The sequence below is a fragment of the Nycticebus coucang genome, chromosome 10 (genome assembly GCF_027406575.1).
Source record: "Nycticebus coucang isolate mNycCou1 chromosome 10, mNycCou1.pri, whole genome shotgun sequence".
Taxonomy (NCBI): domain Eukaryota; kingdom Metazoa; phylum Chordata; class Mammalia; order Primates; family Lorisidae; genus Nycticebus; species Nycticebus coucang.
The window spans coordinates 104,021,256-104,041,691 of record NC_069789.1 but is presented as its reverse complement, the minus strand read 5'-3'; the positions used below and the strand labels follow the sequence as shown (position 1 = coordinate 104,041,691).

Sequence of the window (20,436 nt, the reverse complement as noted above, 5' to 3'; positions counted from 1 at the left end):
TGTTGAATGGGGGCTGGGGTGGGTACTCCTCTGTACAGAGATGGGGCACAGACAAGATGGCCTCAGTGGGGCAACTCTTTAGATGGCTTCCTCCATTGTCCCAGAAGTGCTTCCTTGACTTAATGTGTTTCCTCCACTGCCTCTAAGCAGTGAAGCCTTATTCCATTTCTTTTCTCTTAGTCAGATTCCGAGGAGGATGAACCCACAAAGAAGAAAACTGTCCTTCAGGTAAGTTTTGTGAAATCACATAAGCTATTTCTTCTCTTCCCATGTGGTTTCCTGAAATACAGGACTTATAATGCCCAGCAGTTTTCAAACCAGTTTTAGAGCAGACACAAGTATTTGAGGGCTGTTTAGTTTTGGTCTGTTTTCCTTTATGACTTTAAACCTTGTGCACCTCTGCCCCCTCTTCACTGTTCTAGTTTTTGCATGATAATGTTTCCTTTCCTAGAGTACAGGCAGTGGTAGGGAGATTAATCATAACTCAATTCAGTTCATTACATTTCGTGTAAAAGGATTATTTAGGGAAGGCAGAAGAAATGGATTGGTCAAAATGATGTTAGGGACCATCTATATTTAAAAATTGTCCATCTTTGGGCGGCGCCTGTGGCTCAGTGAGTAGGGCGCTGGCCCCATATGCCGAGGGTGGAGGGTTCAAACCCAGCCCCGGCCAAACTGCAATAAAAAAATAGCTGGGCGTTGTGGCGGGTGCCTGTAGTCCCGGCTGCTGGGGAGGCTGAGGCGAGAGAATCGCGTAAGCACAAGAGTAGAGGTTGCTGTGAGCCGTGTGACGCCACGGCACTCTACCCGAGGGCGGTACAGTGAGACTCTGTCTCTACAAAAAAAAAAAAAAAAAAAAATTGTCCATCTTGGGCGGCGCCTGTGGCTCAGTCGGTAGGGCGCCGGCCCCATATACCGAGGGTGGCAGGTTCAAACCCGGCCCTGGCCAAACTGCAACCAAAAAATAGCCGGGTGTTGTGGCAGGCGCCTGTAGTCCCAGCTACTCGGGAGGCTGAGGCAAGAGAATCGCTTAAGGCCAGGAGTTGGAGGTTGCTGTGAGCTGTGTGAGGCCATGGCACTCTACTGAGGGCCATAAAGTGAGACTCTGTCTCTACCAAAAAAAAAAAAAAATTGTCAATCTTTTCCCTGTCCTTATTGACCTGGAAAATGAACATTAAGTAGCACGTACTGTTCTACGTGCTTTACCATCATCTAGGCAGGATAATGATAACTGTGACTTAGTGTCTAAGTCACAGTTATCACATATGAGGAAACTGAGGAACTTGCCAAGGTCAGACCACTAGTGTGGGTAGGGTTGGGATTCAGATTCAGGTGGTCTTACTATTGAGTCTAAGCTTTGATGGCTACACTTGGCTCCTTCATAGTGAAGAGCAAAAGTCCTATCTGGGACATGCTAGTAGATGATCTCTCTGCTGTCTGCTTCTGTTTCCCCTCCTCTTAGTATCATTATTCTGGCCCCCAGGAGTTTCATTCTGCTCTTTCCACACTTGCCGATTTATATATTCTGACCTCATGTTGATGATATCTCAGGGCAAAGCAAAAGCAGTCGTGTTTTTAATTAAGTTTATTTTTTATTTTTTTTAAATTGTTGCAGTTTGGCCAGGGTTGGGTTCGAACTCACCACCCTCTGTATATGGGGCCAGTACCCTACTCACTGAGCCACAGGCACCACCCAGCAGTCCTGTTTTTAAAAACTAGTTGCCTCAGGCAGCACCTGTGGCTCAGTGAGTAGGGTGCCGGCCCCATATACCGAGGGTGGCAGGTTTGAACCTGGCCCCGGCCAAACTGCAACAAAAAAATAGCCGGGTGTTGTGGCAGGCACCTGTAGTCCCAGCTACTCGGGAGGCTGAGGCAAGAGAAAGAATTGGAGGTTGTTGTGAGCTGTGACGCTACGGCACTCTACTGAGGGCAACAAAGTTAGACTCTGTCTCAAAAAAAAAAAAAAAAAGTAGTTGTCTCACAATTCAGGTCTGTGGTGCGGAAGCTGCCCCTTCCCCTGACGGTGTTAAAGTGTCACTGGAACTTCTTGTCAGTCTTAGAAGGACATGGTTATGTGGAAGTTTGAAAGATAACCAGTGGGGAGGGTGGTGTGTCTGTATCCACAGTGAATGACAAGGAAGAGTCTTAGAAGAAGCTGGCATGCTGAGACTGAGTGAGGCCAGTCCTGTCATCAGTGGAGGAGGTACATTGATGCCAAAGGAATCTCACAAGTGAGACCAGTCTTCCAGACAGTAGGGAGAGATGAGCAGATAGAGGAATTCTGAGCTTTTAAGGCAAGGGGGACTCAGCACTGTAGAGGGCCTATGTAGCCATGATCCCAGATACTGGCTAAGAAGTCAGACACTTTGAGGGAAGTGCTCAGCCTGGCCCCTCAGAGTGCTCCCTATAAGCCTGAATGTCTGGGTGCTGCCAGGCTGGACTGATCCAAATCTGTGGACATAGACAATAGAGAGGAGTCCACTCGCCGGATGAGCAGTTCTACGTGGGCTGTTTGACTCAAGTCTTATTTTTATTCATTCTGGGCATTTTTTGGCTGAGCGGGCTAGAGTGTGTTGGTACTCTAGGAAAGTGCCATAGTGACCTATTTCATTCCTTTTTCCAGTGGCAACTTCCTCACCCCTACATTTAGGCCAAGTTGGCCCTTTAGCATACAGAAAGTAGAATCTGAGAGATTCTTAAGAGTATTAGGAATTTGAGGTGGCTGGGCCAACTAGCTTACAAATTGATAAGTTCAGCACCTGACTCTGGCATTAACAGGTTAATAAAGCATATCTGTATGGCTTTACCTGGGCAGGCGAGGGAGCTTTTGTCAGACTTCTCTTTTTTTTTTTTTTTTGTAGAGACAGAGTCTCACTTTACTGCCTTCGGTAAAGTGCCAGGATGTCACAGGACTCACAGCAACCTCTAGCTCTTGGGCTTCCACGATTCTCCTGCCTTAGCCTCCCGAGCAGCTGGGACTACAGGCGCCTGCCACAACGCCCGGCTATTTTTTGGTTGCAGTTCAGCCGGGGCTGGGTTTGAACCTGCCACCCTCGGTATATGGGGCCGGCGCCCTACTCACTGAGCTATAGGCACCACCCATGATTTTTCTTTTTTTTTTTTTGAGACAGAGTCTCACTGTGTCACCTTTGGTAGAGTGCTGTGGTGTCCCAGCTCACAGCAACCTCAAACTCTTGGGCTTAAGCGATTCTTTTGCCTCAGCCTCCCAAGTAGCTGGGATTACAGGCTCCTGCCACAACTCCCAGCTATTTTTTTGTTGCAGTTTTCATTGTTGTTTAGCAGCCCCGGCCAGGTTTGAAACCGCCTACCTTGGTGTATGTGGCCTGCACTCTAACCACTGAGCAGAGAGCACCAAGCCTTTTTTTTTTTTGAGACAGTCTCATTACATCGCCCTTGATAGAGTACTGTGTGTCATAGCTAACAGCAACCTTAAATTCTTGGGCTTAAGCGATTCTCTTGCTTCACCCTCCCAAGTAGCTGGGGCTACAGGCACTCGCTACAATGCCTGGCTTTTTTTTTTTTTTTGTAGTTGTCATTGTTATTTAGCAGGCCTGGGCCAGACTTGAACCCGCCAGCCCCAGTGTATGTGGCCAGAACCCTAACCACTGAGCTATGAGCGCCAAGCCAGGCTAAGTTTTCTATTTCCAGTAGAGATGAGATCTCACTCTTACTCAGGCTGTTTTTGAATTCCTGAGCTCAAGTGATCCCCCTGCTTCAGCCTCCCAGTGCGGTGGGATTACAGGTGTGAGCTATCTCACCTGGCCAAATTTTTTTTTTTTTTTAATACAGCATACATATATTCCCTCCTTTTTGGCTGGTAAAACCACCTCTGTATAATGGCACAAAATATACTAAAATAATGTATTTTTGTAAAAAGCAGTAATATTAGATTACTCTTAGGAGATCTGCAAGCTGAGTAAGTCTGAGAAGAACTGAAGATGATTTTGCAAAATCTCTTTGTTGGCTAATGTTGGGTTCTATGGCCTTAATTAAAAATAACTATAGCACTCAAGTTTAAAGGGGACTGTTCAGCTGAAGCCCAGGCTTCAGTTTTGCATATGGGAAAAGAAGGAAATCCTGGCCTTTTTGCTTTGGGAGTGGTAACAGAGTGATTTAAATGGTTGGAAAAAACTGTCTTAAGTCCCTCTTAATGTCCAAACTCACTGCCTGCTGCTTGAACATGCTGAACCTTCTCTATTTCCTAGGCATCATTGGAAGCTGCTAAGGGGTCTGAATTTGGTCAGCCTTTTGCCTCAGCCAGGGGAGGAGACTTTTGTCAACATGTATGAATATCCCTGTGGACAGAGACTTTGTGTTTTCTTGATTTTGGGTAGCAATCCAAAGGAAGGAGGGAACTCCCTGTTAAGAGGTCTCTTCAGGACATGGAGACAGGTTGAGTGACAAGCTGGAGGGAGACCTTGGCTTTGTGTGAGGAAGGATGATAAAATATCAAGAGCTTTGTATTTGCTGAAGATACAGAGTTGAGGAAAGTTCTGTGGCGGAGGGCCTTGGAGCTAAGTTGAGATGGAGTCAGGGAAAAGAGGAATGAGGAGAAGCAGCCAGTAGAGGGACCTGAGGTAGGAGGAATTAAGCCCAGATTAAATGTCCTGAGTAGATGGAGGTAAGAAGCAAACAAGAGCTAGTAAGATTTTGGGCAGAGCACATGTCCATAATTCTTGTCTTTGGTCTTGCTAGTATATAACATAATATCTCATTTGTCATTTTTCTTCCCTCCTACCCCAACCTGGGGTCACCAGGGATCCAGTGAGGGGACTGGTCTGTCTGCCTTGCTTCCCCAACCTAAAAACCTGACTGTGAAAGAGACTAACAGGTTGCTCCTGCCCCATGCCTTCTCCCGCAAACCCTCGGATGGCTCCTCTGATACTAAGTCCTCTAGACTGGCTTCTAAGACCAAGACTTCTCCTCTTGCCCCTGTTGTGGGCACTACAACCACAACTCCGTCACCCTCTGCTATCAAGGCTGCTGCCAAGAGTGCAGCTCTGCAGGTGACAAAGCAAATCACACAAGAGGAGGATGACAGTGATGAGGAAGTAGCCCCCGAGAACTTTTTCTCCCTCCCTGAAAAGGCCGAGCCACCTGGAGTCGAGCCATACCCTTACCCTGTCCCCACTGTCCCTGAGGAGCTGCCTCCAGGCACGGAACCAGAGCAGGCTTTCCAGGACGATGCAGCCAATGCACCCCTTGAGTTCAAGATGGCGGCAGGCTCAAGTGGAGCCCCGTGGATGCCGAAGCCTGGGGATGACTACAGCTACAATCAGTTTTCCACATATGGCGATGCCAATGCCGCTGGTGCTTATTATCAGGTGAGCAGGAGGCATGGTGGGCAGGCTGGGAATATTGGAGCATGGTGGTCAAGGAGAGCTTTGTGCCATTCTGTATTAATTGAATTAACCTTCTGGTGTCTTGATTTTTTTTTTTTTTTTTATATACTTATTAGGCCTTAAAACACTACCTTTATCCTGAATGATATGATCTAAATTGCCCGATTCTTTAAGTTTAAGGATGAACCACATAATTGATACCTTTATTCTGAAAACAAAATCTTTCTATTTATTTATTTTTTGATGTATAACATTTTGATATATAATATTTGTGTGTATTTTTGAGATACATGTGATATTTTGATACATGCATAGACTGTTGGGAACATGTCAGATCCTCTACCTCAGCAGTTTTCAACTGTGGGTCACGACCCCTTTGAGGGTTGAACGACCCTTTCACAGGGGTCTCCTGAGACCATCCTGCATAGCTGATATTTACATTACAGTTCATAACAGTAGCAAAATTACAGTTATGAAGTAGCAAAGAAAATAATTTTATGTTTGGGGGTTACCACAACATGAGGAACTGTATTAAAGGGTCGCGGCATTAGGAAGGTTGAGAACCACTCTAGCTATTTTGAAGTATACAAGGTAGTGTTGTTAATTATAGTCACCTGCTGTGCTGTTGAACACTAAAACTTAGTCCTTTTACCTGCTTGTTTGTACCCATTAACCAATCTTTTCTTCCTCTCTCTACCCCCACATGCCATTCCCAGCCCCTGGGAACTCCCATTATACCCTCCACCTTTGTGTGATCAAATTCTCTAACTCCTTTATATGAGTGAAAAGAAAAGATAGTGAGTTTTGTCTTTCTGTGGCTGGCTTATTTCACTCAACAGAATGACCTCTAGTTCCATCCATGTTATTATAAAATACAGGATTTAATTTTTTTTTTGTAGTCCCAGCTACTTGGGAGGCAAGTGAATCGCTTGAGCACAGGAGTTTGAGGTTGCTGTGAGCTGTGATGCCATGGCACCCTACTGAGGGCAACATAGCGAGACCGGCTCCAAAAAAATAAAAAGGGTAAATACCCAGTAGTGGGATTGCTGGTGTATATGGTTGTTCTCTTTTTAAATTTTTGAGAAACCTCCATGCTGTATTCCATACTGGCTGTACTAATTTAAATACCCACCAGCAGTGTCTAAGAGGTTCCTTTTCTTTTTTTTTTTTTTGTAGAGACAGAGTCTCACATACCGCCCTCAGGTAGAGTGCCGTGGCATCACACAGCTCACAGCAACCTCCAACTCCTGGGCTTACATGATTCTCTTGCCTCAGCCTCCCGAGCAGCTGGGACTACAGGCGCCTGCCACAACACCCGGCTATTTTTTTGTTGCAATTTGGCCGGGGCTGGGTTTGAACCCGCCACCCTCGGCATATGGGGCCGGCGCCCTACTCACTGAGCCACAGGCGCCGCCCAAGAGGTTCCTTTTCTCCACATTCTGGCCCGTGATTATTTTTGTCTTTTTTATAATTGCCATTCTAACTGAGGGAAAAATGATACCTCATTGTGGTTTTGCTTTGCATTTCTCTGATGATTAATGAAGTAGAGCATTTTTTCATATGCTTTTTGGCTATTCGTATGTCTTTTGAGAAATGTCTATTCAGATCCTTTGCCCAATTTTTAATGGGATTATTTAGGTTTTTGCCATTAATGTATTTGAGTTCCTTGTATAGTCTGGATATTTGTCTACTGTTGAACGAATAGTTTGTAAATATTTTTTTCTATTCTACAGGTTATCTCTTCCCTCTGTTGATTGTTTTCTTTACTTATGCAGAAGTAAAGTTTAATTCTGTCCCATTTGTCTATTTTTGTTTTTGTTGCCTGTGCTTTTGAGATCTTAGCCATAAAATCTTTGCCTAGACTGATGTCCTGGAGCAGTACCCCTTTGTTGAAAACAAAATCTTGTGGGTGCTGGTGAGAGGTATAGGGAGAAGTTGGGAGAGGAGTGGTCTCTAACCTTAGAGATAGGGTCCTAGAATGTGGGTGAAAAGAATAAAGGAACAATGGCCTAGACTTCTAGATTAGAGTTAGTCTAAGCAGAGTTTCTGGAGGTAGGGAGTATTCAGAGCATTAGCAGGAAGAGGTGGGGCTGACGAGGAGAAGAGGGAACATGGAAAGTTGAATGCAAAGGAGGAGTAAGGAAAGTGGTGAGACAGGAGCAGTTAAAAGGGAAGATTTTTGTTACTTTATTTATTTATTAGTATTACTATTTTTTGAGACAGAGCCTCAAGCTGTTGCCCTGGGTAGAGTGCTATGGTATCATAGCTCACAGCAACCTCCAACTCCTGGGCACAAGCAATTCTCCTGCCTCCGCCTCCCAAGTAGCTGGGACTACAGGCGCCCGCCACAACGCCCAACTATTTTTTGGTTGCACCCGTCATTGTTGTTTGGTGGGCCTGGTCTGGATTCGAACCCGCCAGCTCAGGTGTATGTGGCTGGCACCTTAGCCACTTGAGCCACAGACCCGAGCCAAAAGGGAAGATTTTTAGAGACGACCATAGTTCTGTGGTGATAGAGAGTGGGTCCGGAGGGCAGTTTGGGATTTGAGTTCTAAGTTGTGTAAGTTTGGGCACATTAATTAACTGGCTTTCTAAGTCTCAGATTCCTTAGCTATAAAATGAGATATAAGAGCAACCTAGTAAGATTGCTAGGAGAATTATATTAGCTTAGCATGGTGGTACCTGGAATGTAGTATGCTCTATGTAGTATGGTTATAATATATATAACCAATAAATGGTTATATGTATTATAATTATTTTTATTGGTATTTCATTCAAATGTTATTTGGAAGAGATATTTAGATTTGTTCATTGTAGCCCCAGAGAGTGAAAGTATAAGGTGCTAGCATGTGAGTAGGTTTAAGAAAGAATACTAATGACAAAAATCTTGTAAAAGGGGGGAAAAAATGAAGGGAAAAAAAAGAAAGAATTTCTCAGTGGTGAGCGTTTGCTAGCTGGAGAGGGCTTCTAGGAGCTGGACTCAGCAGCAGTTGTCCGGTTGGCTAGAGGCAGCTGGCTATCCCTGTGACTGGGCAGCTGCAGAGTTTTACTGCTGGCCTGGGGTAACTGGAAGGCTTACGTCTCCTTGAACCACTGTGATTCTCTGAATGGTCAGCATTAACCTTATTTTGAGTCGGAGGGTGGGTAGGGAGGGATGGCTTAAAGGAGACCCTGTTCTGACCAGAGACTTCGAAAACAATTTTATTTCTAAAGTTTTTGCTATTGAACTTTGTTGTATCCTGTAGGCTGATCAGAAATAATATATTCCCCCTCAAGGTTGGTGTTAGAAGGAAGGTGGAATATAGTATTTTGACCTCTTTAGCAAAAAAAATGATGCTATTTTAGACTCGGTGTCTGTAGCTCAGTGAGTAGGCGCCAGCCACATACACCAAGGCTGGTGGGTTCGAGCTGGGCGTGTGGCGGGCACCTGTAGTCCCAGCTACTTGGGAGACGGAGGCAAGAGAATCGCTTAAGCCCAAGAGTTTCAGGTTGCTGTGAGCTATGACGCCATGCACTCTACCCAGGGCGACATAGTGAGACTCTGTCTCAAAAAAAAAAGATGCTATTTAAATCCATGAAACCACTGGTTTATATCCAAAAAATGAATAAGAAATTAGAATTCTGTATGTAGTTATGAGCACCATTGAGGAAGTCTGTGCAAATTAAAGTACTTTAAATATGTTAGGGGACCTTAAAATTTAAATGTATCTTACTGTGAATACCATTATAGAAAGTCCATACTCTATTGCTCTGGATTCTTATATATCATTATTATTATTTATTGTTTGGGATTCATTGAGGGTACAAAGAATTAGGTTGCACTGATTGTACTTGTTAGATCTTATATATTATTTTTATATGGTAAATGTTAAAACTATTTTCCGTTTAGCTCATTATAAAATAAATTCTCATAGAGAGGCATTCCTTGGAATTTTGGGCAAAAGTGGAAGAAAAAGTACAGGCAAGAAGGGAATAGTTTCTTGTCCTTTGGGCTGGCTGACTTGGCCACAACAGGGGCTGCGCTGTTGCCTTCAACCCTCTTCCTCTAGGGACCATGGTAATACCTGGGCACCTCACCTCTAAGGGGAATTATCACATTTCTGAACTAAAAATTAGGTGACACAAATTTTATAATTGTAAATTTTATAATACCTTAGTGTAGCTTGCTTTGTATCACTGATCTACACCCTCTCACCCCTTACCTACAGTCTCCTGTGTCTACGGGACCTCCCTGGGATGAGGAGTAAGAACAGCGTGACTCAGACCCCCTTGTCTCTGCTTACACTGAAGCTTATTGGAGTCTTCTGAGCAGGAAGAGCAGGGCCAAGGGTTGCAGTCAGAGGTGGACAGGAATTGCTCTTGGGAAGCAGCCAAGAGAACAGGGTATAGATTGAAGCAGGAGATACTTTCTTTATTCTTTGTTACCCTTCCCTAAAATATATCTGTCTGTCTGGGTAATGTAGGTCCATAAAAGCTGCAGAAGCTGATTCTGAGCTACAGGGTAGGTAGGTCCTGAGGGTCTGTACCTTTGCTTGATCCATTTGAGGGGCGTGTGGGCATATCATTACTGCCTCTTTGCCGAGTTTTCTCTGTTCTGAGTAAACCTGGTCTTCTCTCTCCACTGTACCCTCAATTGGTGTGTTTTTTCCCTCTTGGCTGCAGGATTATTACAGTGGTGGCTACTATCCTGCACAGGACCCGGCCTTGGTTCCCACCCCAGAAATTGCCCCAGATGCCTCCTTCATTGATGATGAAGCAGTAAGTTAACAAAGCACAAGTGATCATCTTTGACCCTCGGACACCAGGTTTCAAATCTGAAGCTTAAAGAAATAAAACAACAAAGGATTAGTTTGGCAATATGTAATTGAGAAACTCTAAATAATAGTGGCTTATATATGTATAAGAGAAGTCAGTTTTTTCCTCATTAAAGAAGGACAGAAGTAGACAGACCAGGGGTGGTGGGGCAGCTTCACAAAGTTATCAGGGGCCCCGTCCACTTCTGATCATTGCTTTGCCATCTGTAGCCTTGTGACCTTTATTCTTTTTTTTTTTTCAGTTTTTGGCTGGGGCTGGGTGTGAACCTGCCACCTCTGGCATATGGGATGGGGCTGGCACCCTACTCCTTTGAGCCACAGGTGCCGCCCTTGTGGCCTTTAGTCTTGTGGTCCAGGATAGCAGCTAAACCTACAGCCATGGGGCATCTGCATTGGAGAGATAGCAGGGTGCAGAAAGAGGAGGGAATTACCCTCTCCTCTCTTCTAGGAGACTTCCTAAAAGTTCCTAAGAGCATGTCTACTTTTATCTCACTGACCAGTGTCTGCTTATATGGCTGTATCTAGTTGCAAGGAGATGTAGTCTTTTATCTGTGGTAATATGCCTAGCTAAAAGTTTGAATTCATTCACATTAAAGGGGCAAATGGATTTTGGGAGGTACCCAGTAGCTGTGTTAGATAACCCTTGTGTCTCACATAGCTATGTCCCCTGCTGTGGAGTTTCTCCTGAGCCTCAGCATAAGGGAAGTGTTCTGTGGTGTCAGGCCCACATGTAGGGTACAAAGTGCTGTTCAGTCTGTAGGGGAGGGAGCTACAGCCTATTAGGAGGGAGTTGGAGAGATAGGAGGCACTGCCTTTCCATGGAGGATCTTATAAAAAAATCATTCATTTCTACTTTCCCAGAAAGTATTTATTTCATTGCATACTTCTGCTATGATTGATAATCACTTCCCTCTGTGTATCCTTCTTGGCAAGTTCAGTAGTTGAGCCCTTTGGTCCTAAGCCCAGGAGATAGCAGAGAACTTACTCAGTGGCAAAAGTTAGTTTCTTGCAGGTAGAGTGTGTCTAGGAGGTTGCACTAATGTTCAGACTAGGACCTGGGTCTGACTGAAGTTTGAGTTTTTTTGTTTTGTTTTGTATTGTTTTGGAGACAGAGTCTTACTATGTCACCCTGAGTAGAGTGCTCTGGTGTCATAGCTCACAGCAACCTCAAACTCTTAGGCTCAAGAGATTCTCTTGCCTCAGGCTCCCAAGTTGCTGGGACTACAAGCACCTGCCACAATGCCCGGCTATTTTTTTGTTGCAGTTGTCATTGTTGGTTAGCTGGCCTGGGCCAGGTTCAAACCCGCCACCTTCGGTGTATATGGCTGGTGACATAACTACTGTGCTATGGGAGCCGTGCCGAAGTTTGAGTTTTTTAAAATTTTATTCCCCTTCACCCACACATCCTTCTGGGCACATCTTTGGATGACTTGTGGTGTGATCTGTGGTATTTTGTTTGTTTGTTTTTTGTTTTAGGAGAAGGAATAGCAGTCTCCTAGAAAGTTTGCTGGGCCTTTTTTGTGTGTGAGGTTTTCTCTACCCAGCTCCACATTCTCCCTCTCTGACATCTACTCTGGTGTGGGGGTCTGTTGGTTCAGAGATAGAGAAAGAACCAATTTTTAGAGGTGAAATCCTGGATTTTTTTTTTTTTTTGGTAGAGAGAGAGTCTCACTTTATTGCCCTCGGTAGAGTACCATGGCGTCACACAGCTCACAGCAACCTCCAACTCCTGGGCTTAGGCAATTCTCTTGCCACAGTCTCCCAAGTAGCTGGGACTACAGGTGCCCGCCACAACGCCCAGCTATTTTTTTGTTGCAATTTGGCCAGGGCCGGTTATGAACCTGCCACCCTTGGTATATGGGGCTGGCGCCCTACTCACTGAGCCATAGGTGCCACCCTTAACTTTAATTCTTTTTTTGTTCTTTTTTTTTTTTTTGCAGTTTTTGGCCAGGGCTGGGTTTGAACCCTGCCATCTCTGGCATATGGGGCCAGTGCCCTACCCCTTTGAGCCACAGGTACCACCCAACTTTAATTCTTAATTTCAAAATTTTATGCAGTCCTTTTAGGCAGATAAAATTTATACGTGATTGGGTTACAAATTCATACCAATGGTTCTTTGTACTTGTGAAGTTTGGGGACACCTCTTGGCCTCCGTTTGCCTGGGTCCAAGAGATCTTTCCAGTATAAGCAGCCTTTCATCTGGCATTAAGGAGCTTGGTAGATGGCAGATGAAAGGACATAGTGCACTGGGGAATGGAGGGTGCAGTGGGATTGGTGAGTCACAAGATCATTTCATAAACTTTGGATCCTTAGCAATATCTCCTGATCCCCTCAAACCAGATTGCTAACTCCTGCTTCCCCCTCCACCTGCCCCCAGTTTAAACGACTACAGGGCAAGAGAAACCGAGGGAGGGAAGAAATCAACTTTGTGGAGATCAAAGGTGATGACCAGCTCAGTGGGGCTCAGCAGTGGATGACCAAGTCATTGACAGAAGAGAAAACCATGAAGTCATTCAGCAAAGTAAGTGGAAAGGCCTGTTGGGTGGCCTACTTGGGAACCCCTTAAGCAAAATTTTGTCTTATCCCAAACCCATTGCTATTGTCACAACACCTTTAGCAAGCACACACTGCCCAAGGGACTGCAGGAATATGTCCCGAGCACCACAGGTGGGTCTTGTCTACTAGACCTTTATGGCACTTTAACTTTCCCTGGCTGGATGGTGGAGGCCAGTTACCGGCCTGCAGCTGGAGAGATCTCTATGTGTGTGGCTCCTTCCTGGGCTGGACAGAAACCACAGTCGTTCTGTTCTCTCCCTACCAGCATATCCCTCTCTCTATCTTGTTAAGCTGGGACCTGGCTCAACATATTTTTGAGGCATGGGCACAACAGAGCCTCAGAAGTCCTGGGATCCCTAGATTCTGATCAAGCAGTTCTTTCTCTCTCTTTTCTCTTCATCATTTATTGTGGCAGCTAGCAGTTCTTCAGACACTTCTATTTATCACCTTTCCCACACTATGCTCCTGCCTTCTCTGTGCTGGTTTCCTCCAGTCAGTATGATGAACATCTTTTCACCTAGTAGCTGAGAACAGCAATTGTGGACATTTATGAGCCTGCCATAGGGGGGCAAATGGGGAAGCCCTGGATTTGAGCCCAGTACCAGCAAGGCCAAGGTCGAGGATTTTGTTCCCTTATTCTCCCCCCATTTGCTTTGCTTTGTTCTATGGCCACAGATGGCCATCTGAGCCCCGGTCGTTTGTTTTAACTGAATGCTGGCGGTCATACAGGACAGAGCAAAGGATTGTGGTTAGATTAGCACAGATCCATCACTGTTTACTGGAAAAACCACTTAGGAGAGTATGCTCTGCTAACTGGGCTGAGAAGTACCGTCACGTAGTGATAGCTACTGTTGTTAGTGCTCACTGTGGACCAGCAGTGGGGCTGGATGTTTTATGCACATCATCTTTAACTGTCACATTAAATGGTATTAAATAGTAGCAAGCAGTTAGAATTTGCTATTATCTTCCTCCAAGTTTTCTTCCTACTGTCTCATTGTATTGAAGTAGGTATTTTAAAAAGAAGAAAAGATATGGTCCTTGTCTTTTAGTGGTTGACAGCATTGTAGTTGGGAAGAAGAGATTTAAGGACACTTGAGTGTAAATGATTACAGTGCAAATTGATTACATAAGTGCTGAGGAGACTCTGGAGAGGAGTTTTGGGAGTTGGGTGGAGCTGATTAGGAAGCTTCTAGTCTGAGACAGCTCTGGCAGAGGCTAGAAAAACCACAGAATGAAAGCCCAGACCAATATAGACTTTGACAGTAAATCATTTGCATCAGAGCTTGGTTAGGAGTTCAGTGCAGTTATGGATGGAGGCTGGGAGGTTGGAGAGAGATGGAGTGATTGTAAAATTTCTAATTCCAGAGAAGCTGTTGGCACTTATGTGAATGGGGGAGGTAGGGTTTTAGCCAGAGGTGATTGATGGGAGAGAGGGTGTAAGCAGTAGCAGGAGATGGGCTAGACATCTGGCCTGACTGGGAAGGAGGGGACAGAGATGAAGAGTGATGGCCATAGGGATTGTAGGAGGGCCTGGAGGGAGGCAGAAGGTCACCTGTACCTGGCATATAGCTGTTTCAGACTGACTGTACTCGGTAAAACTGGTCTCCAGTATCCACCCTGGATAGAGCCCTGTGCGTGATGCTGGGGGAGGGGTGGAGTGACCAAAGAAACAAAGTCCTGATCTCAGAGTGTTTCCAGTCTAATGAGGATATTCGCAGGCTATTTTAGGCAAGTATTTCTTTTCTTTTTTTCCCTCTGGCTTGGGAAGCCAGTGCCTTATCCATTAGGCCACTGGAGCTATTTTAGGCAAGTATTTCTGTTTTTGTTTATTTATTTAACTTTATTATTTATTTATTTTTTTGAGACAGAGTCTTACTATGTTGCCCTTGGTAGAGTGTTATAGTGTCACAGCTCACAACAACCTGCAGCTCTTGGGCTTAGGCGATTCTCTTGCCTCAGCCTCTGAAGTAGCTGGGACTACAGGTACCTGCCACAACGCCCGGCTATTGTTTTGTTGTTGTTGCAGTTGTCATTGTTGTTTAGCTGGCCCAGACAGGGTTTGAACTCGCCAGCCCTGTGTATGTGGCCGGTGCTGTAACCACTGTGCTACGGGTGCCAAGCCTAGGCAAGTATTGCTGAATTTTTTTTTTTTTTTGCATAGTTGTTTTAATAACTTTTCTGTAAATATACAGACATAAAAACAGCTCCACGCTATCTTTTCTCCCCCAAGATTTGGACTGTGTAATTGGTTTCTCTGTCCCAACTTGCACCATCTGGGCACAAGAGAAATTTCTGCTTTCTTCTTTGAGATTTATTATTGTATTTTCTTCCCTTGCAGAAGAAGGGTGAGCAGCCAACAGGCCAGCAGCGGCGGAAACATCAGATCACATATCTGATTCATCAGGTGAGAGGGCTGAGGGCCCTGGTGCAGGCAGGGTTCCTGTAAATCTGGGAATTTGAAGGATGAGATATGGGCCAGCAGCCCTGGTGCCAACCATCTTCTAGCAGATGTTCTCCCCTTGGCCACTAGGCAGGGGTATGTCCTTCAGGGTGATCCTGCTCCAGCGCAGTTCACTGCAGATAAGGCTCAGGTGCAGGTGCTTAGAATAAACTCTATGTGAAAATTCACATGTCCAAAACATAATCCAAGAGGAGAGTGAAATGGTTTATCATAGGGTTCTTTTAAATGCCAGGTTTATCTAGTAATTTAAAAAACTTAAAAAAAAAGCTGATTGACCAGCTTAACATAACATCCACATGAGGGGCTTGGTTTTGTATTCTGGCAGGGAACTCGGAATTACAGATAATCCAAAAATGTCAGAATGAATGTTTTAGAATTAGAATATGTCTTGGTATTCATTTGATATGACTGGGCAGCCTTCAGATACAGTTGACCCTTGAATAGCATGGAGGTTAGGTCAAAAATCTGGCATAGTGGTTTTTTTTTTTTGAGACAGAGCCTCAAGCTGTCACCCTGGGTAGAGTGCCCTGGCGTCACAGATCACAGCAACTTTCAACTCCTGGGCTCAAGTGATTCTCCTGCCGCTGCCTCCCAAGTAGCTAGGACTACAGGCGCCTGCCACAACGCTCGGCTATTTTTTGGTTGCAGCCGTCATTGTTGTTTGGCAGGCCTGGGCTGGATTCGAACCCTCCAGCTCAGGTATATGTGGCTGTCACCTTACCCACTTGAGCCACAGGTGCCGAGCCTGGCATAGTGTTTTGGTGGGAGAAAGATTTTAAATTGGGATGCTCTCACTGGCAGCAGGAAAATGTCTCTCAGAATTCCAGTCTGACTCTCCCTACCCTCTTCTTGCCACAGGCTAAGGAGCGTGAGCTGGAACTGAAGAACACCTGGTCAGAAAACAAGCTCAGCCGCCGTCAGACCCAAGCCAAGTACGGATTCTAGGGCTGCAGAACCAACTGCTCCCAGGACCTCCTGCCAGCCTGGCTGGCTTGGCCCCCAGCTTCACCTCTGGGACCCCAGCTGCTCTTAGCCCAGGATCTCTTTCCCTGAGGACCCAGCCCTCGCCTCTGCGAGAATGAACATATTTGATAGATTTTTCTTAACAAAAGTTAGAAAATTCAGCTCCTTTCTGTCTCGGAGCTAGCAAAGACTTGAGTGATGCCTCAGAAGGGGCTCTGAATCTTAGATGGGAGTTTTGCTCCCTGTCGGATGTGATGAAATATTGACCCCCTCCTCTCCCCGCCTTTTTTTTAAACCAGGGATGTCTGTTGAAATAAAACATTCAGTCTGACAGACGCCACCTACCCTGTCCCTGGACCTTGCTGTTTACCTATGTGAAGCACCTTCCAAACTGTCATGAGCTGTCTTGATGTTTGCTTTGCTTATTTTTCTGCCCACCATTTAGCTGAGTTCATGTCCATTGAGGACCCGAGAAATTGTATATACAATTTTGTATAGGGAAGGGTGACTTCAAAGGGGCCCGTGACCCCAGATATGGAAAGTATTGCTAATCTTAGCTCTGGAGACTGGAGAAGTCAAGAGGTTCTTTCTGTGGTGTGAAGAACTATGAGACATAGGCTTGGCGCCTATAGCTCAACAGCTAGGGCGCCAGCCACATACACCCGAGCTGGCGGGTTCAAATCCAGCCTGGGCCTGCCAAACAACAATGACAACTACAACCAAAAAAAAAAAAAAAAAAAAGCCAGGTGTTGTGGCAGGCACCTGTAGTCCCAGCTACTTGGGAGCCTGAGGCAAGAGAATCTAATTAAGCCCAAGAGTTTGAGGTTGATGTGAGCTGTGATGACACGGTACTCTACTGAAGGTGACATAGTGATACTCTGTCTCAAAAACAAAAAGGGCGGCATGTATGGCTCAGTGAGTAGGGCGCCAGCCCCATATACCGAGGGTGGCTTGTTCGAACCAGTCCACGGCCAAACTGCAACAAAAAATAGCTGAGTGTTGTGGTGGGTGCCTGTAGTCCTAAGTATTCAGGAGGCTGAGGCAAGAGAATCGTCTTAAGCCCAAGAGCTGGAGGTTGCTGTGAACTGTGACACCACGGCATTCTACCGAAGGGCAACAAAGTGAGACTCTGTCGCTTAAGTAAAAGTCAATTATGCAATTAAAAAAAAAAAATGAGACATAAAATTCCATCTAGCAGGAGGTAAAGTGATGAAATGCCTGTTCCTAAAGATTCAGATTGGCACTGGTTGTCCTTGCCCTATACTATTTTGGAAACTTCATGTAGAGCTCGGGAGTTAGGTAGATATCCATGATTCCTAGCTTTTGTTGGTGAAGGGAGGTGGCAGGGTCTATAGATTCCAGTTAGCTGCAGTGCACTGTGGTGCAGAAGGAAGATAAGACAGATGTAAGGATTCCTTCCATCCAGGGCAAGGTTACGAAAATAGCGTGTAAGTCATACCACAAACACCACTGAGCAATGTTGTAAAGGATACCGGGACCTCTAGTAGGGCTTGGATGCTGTGGTTTCTTGCAGGAGAGAAGTGTTGGAGAAACTCATACAAGAGAGCTGTGGATGCCAGGTGGGGAGCTGCTGATCAGGCAGAGATGCTGGAGCTCACTTTTGCAGGGGAAATGAGGAGGATCTGTTAAGCAGCCATACTGACAGGGAGGCAGGGTGGAGGCTGGAGGGGCAGTGTGAAGAGGTAATGATGGGGTCTTTGGACCGGAAAGATGAGACAGAAGTGAGGGATCCCACCATGCTTCTGGTTTTTTATGCTGGGGTAAGTTGAGGAGTCTGTTTCTCATTAGTGCAGAGGAGGGTTTCATCATTTACAGGAAAATCACCCGCTTATCTGAAATCTGACCTACTTCGGGTTGGAGCCAGACAGGGCTCCTGTGTCCCACAGGGACACTCAGGCTGTAGTTGGCCAAATCTGTGCATCCAGCCCAACCTCCCAAAAGGAGCATCATCCTTGCCTGCTCCTACCGTCTGGAGGCCCTGGGGGTGGGGCTGAGGTTCACCCCTAGGGCACCTTAGGTGTGAGATCAGCAGCTCCCAGTGAGTGAAGTATTTACTTTACTAGGTTCGGCCCTTCCCCCTGAACTGCCACACTCCCAGCCTTCAGCAGTTCAGCTTTTCTCATTTTAGGGGCTGCACCATGATGTAGCAGGAAGAGTTCTGGGCTGGGAGGCAGGAGGTAGTGAGGTGAGACCCAGTGTCTTCTAAGAATAGGCAGAGCTGAGCTTAACCATCTTGCCTCTTACCTCCTTTAGTTCTCCTCAAGTAGTCTTAGGCCACATTTTTCTAAAGTCTCTTTTTAGTCCTACCAAAGATGGTGTTTTATTTGGTGGTCGGAATTTCCTGGTCACTGAAAAATACAGGTTAGAAAATGGACAGCCGTCATTTGGGAGGGCTTCCTGGTAGTAGCTTCAAGTCTCATAAATAGAAGACAGGGGTGAGGGAGAGAGAATGATACTGGTTAATATTGTCATGGCAGCATCGGCCAATGGGCAGAAAGAGGAAGGTGAAGGCTTTGGTCAGAAGGGGATCCAAATAGCCCTGGCAGGTGTTAGCGGGACTGATACAATCTCTGGTGTGCAGTGTCAGATTTACCAGGACACTGGAGCTGAGAGCCACAAGTATCAGACTTGCGTGGAGATGACAGAGTTATCATAATGAGGGTGTTTCAGGGTTTTCACTGTCCAGGCCTCTTGGGAGGGACCCAGTCAGATCCAAGAAGCCCCAGTGTATATCAAGGGGCTAAGTTCTGTGGGGAATGGGGGAGTGGCCAGGATGCCCGGGTCCTCTGGGCTGCATCCTCTTCTCTGTCCTTTTTTTACCCCCTCTTCCTCCCTTTCAGGTGAGGACTAGTAGAGGTAGTTAAGGGTGGGACTCATGGTGCAGTGGTGACTGGCCACCAACCCTCCCTGAGTGGGTTTGTGGGGTGTGATTGTGATACGCTGTGCAGTTGGGACAGCTGAGGTTCAGGAGTTATTAGTAGCTTTCGATCACCCTGCTCTGAGCCAGATTTACAGGCCCGCCTTACTGGAACCATCCACTGCACTAGTTGAGGGAGTAGACAGGTGAAAGGGACAACAGGCAGGGAAGACTGAAGCTGGAAGAGCCACCAGGGTCAATGGCACTGCAGAGGAGCTGGGGCAGGAGCACAGAGCTGGCCCTGTAGTGGGGCCAGTTTTATCTGCTCACAGCAAGGCCTTTGTTTCCTGGCAGGGACCTAGACTTTGGGCTGGGTTGAGCCAGAGGGGCCTAGCCAGAGGAGGCCTAGGGAGAGATGGGATGGCCAGGTGAGAAATGCCTTCCCCTCCTGGCTGGGAGAAGGAGCAGCCTGCTTACAGAACTGCCAGGCCCCTTCTGTGCCAGTTACTCAACTCTCCTCCCTCCTCTCAGCCCCAGACCTTCTTGGGAGTGCAGTCAGCAGGATGGGGCCATCTCCAACTTTGAGGGGAAAGGCAGCTCCACCACCTTGTCTGCAGGGCTGGGCCTCCACTAAACAGGGGTGATAAGACCTGCCTTCTGCTCCCTGTGACCTCAGTTTCCACTTTAGTAGAACCGAAAATTTATGTCAAAAGGGTCTCTGAAGTCCCTACTAGTCCCAGCAGTCCTGCTTTTCAAAGCTCTTCATTTGCAATGTCTCACCCATCAGTGACCCTGTGTACAAGTGAGGGGAATCTGTTTCATAAGGAATATGGGATGCAGGGGCACAGAAGAAGACTTCCCTGTCAAAGGACGCCAGCCAGTTAACACAGTACCATGACAGGAACATGGGCTCTCTGTAACATAGCATCACCTCCAGCTATGTGAAGTCAAAGGAGGGGAGGTCCCTGGGTCCTGCCCTCCCCGTGGCTCACAGCCCAGGAGCACCAAGTGGGTCACTAGGCATTTCTGCCCGTTCTGTTAGACCCCAAACACTGAGAAACCCTGCTCTGTGGCTTCTGATGTCTGCCTCTGGCTGTACAACAGGCCACTCTGCTACAAGGGATCAGGTGAGGTGACTCCTGGAGTCTAATCTGAGGCCTTTCTTGCACTCTTCAGCCCTCCCTGATTTCAGCAAAGCCATCTGCTCCCCTCCCTTCCCCACTGCCTCTCTTCCCACCTCTCCTCTAGGTCTGAGGTCTAAACAAAAGGAAGTGGAACCCTGACTGTTGACTCAGCAGCCAAGATTCTCCTTAAACTAATTAGCACTGGGTAGAAAGGAGGCAAATTGGCTAGTCACTGGGTAGGAGCCTGTGCCAGGCTGGGGGTGCTGTGGGGCAGTGG

General features: G+C 46.3%; 1 protein-coding gene across 1 annotated transcript in view; it reads left to right on the top strand.

Annotated features, from left to right (window-relative positions):
• PRCC (proline rich mitotic checkpoint control factor) overlaps window positions 1-16,490 on the top strand; it is a 36,121-nt gene extending 19,631 nt beyond the window's left edge. The window contains exons 2-7 of the mRNA XM_053605813.1: window positions 181-228; window positions 4,779-5,345; window positions 10,026-10,121; window positions 12,555-12,698; window positions 15,072-15,137; window positions 16,053-16,490. Coding sequence (XP_053461788.1) covers window positions 181-228; window positions 4,779-5,345; window positions 10,026-10,121; window positions 12,555-12,698; window positions 15,072-15,137; window positions 16,053-16,139 — 1,008 coding nt within the window. The 3' untranslated portion in view covers window positions 16,140-16,490. The remainder of the gene's footprint in view (window positions 1-180; window positions 229-4,778; window positions 5,346-10,025; window positions 10,122-12,554; window positions 12,699-15,071; window positions 15,138-16,052) is intronic.
• The last annotated feature ends 3,946 nt before the right edge of the window (window positions 16,491-20,436 follow it).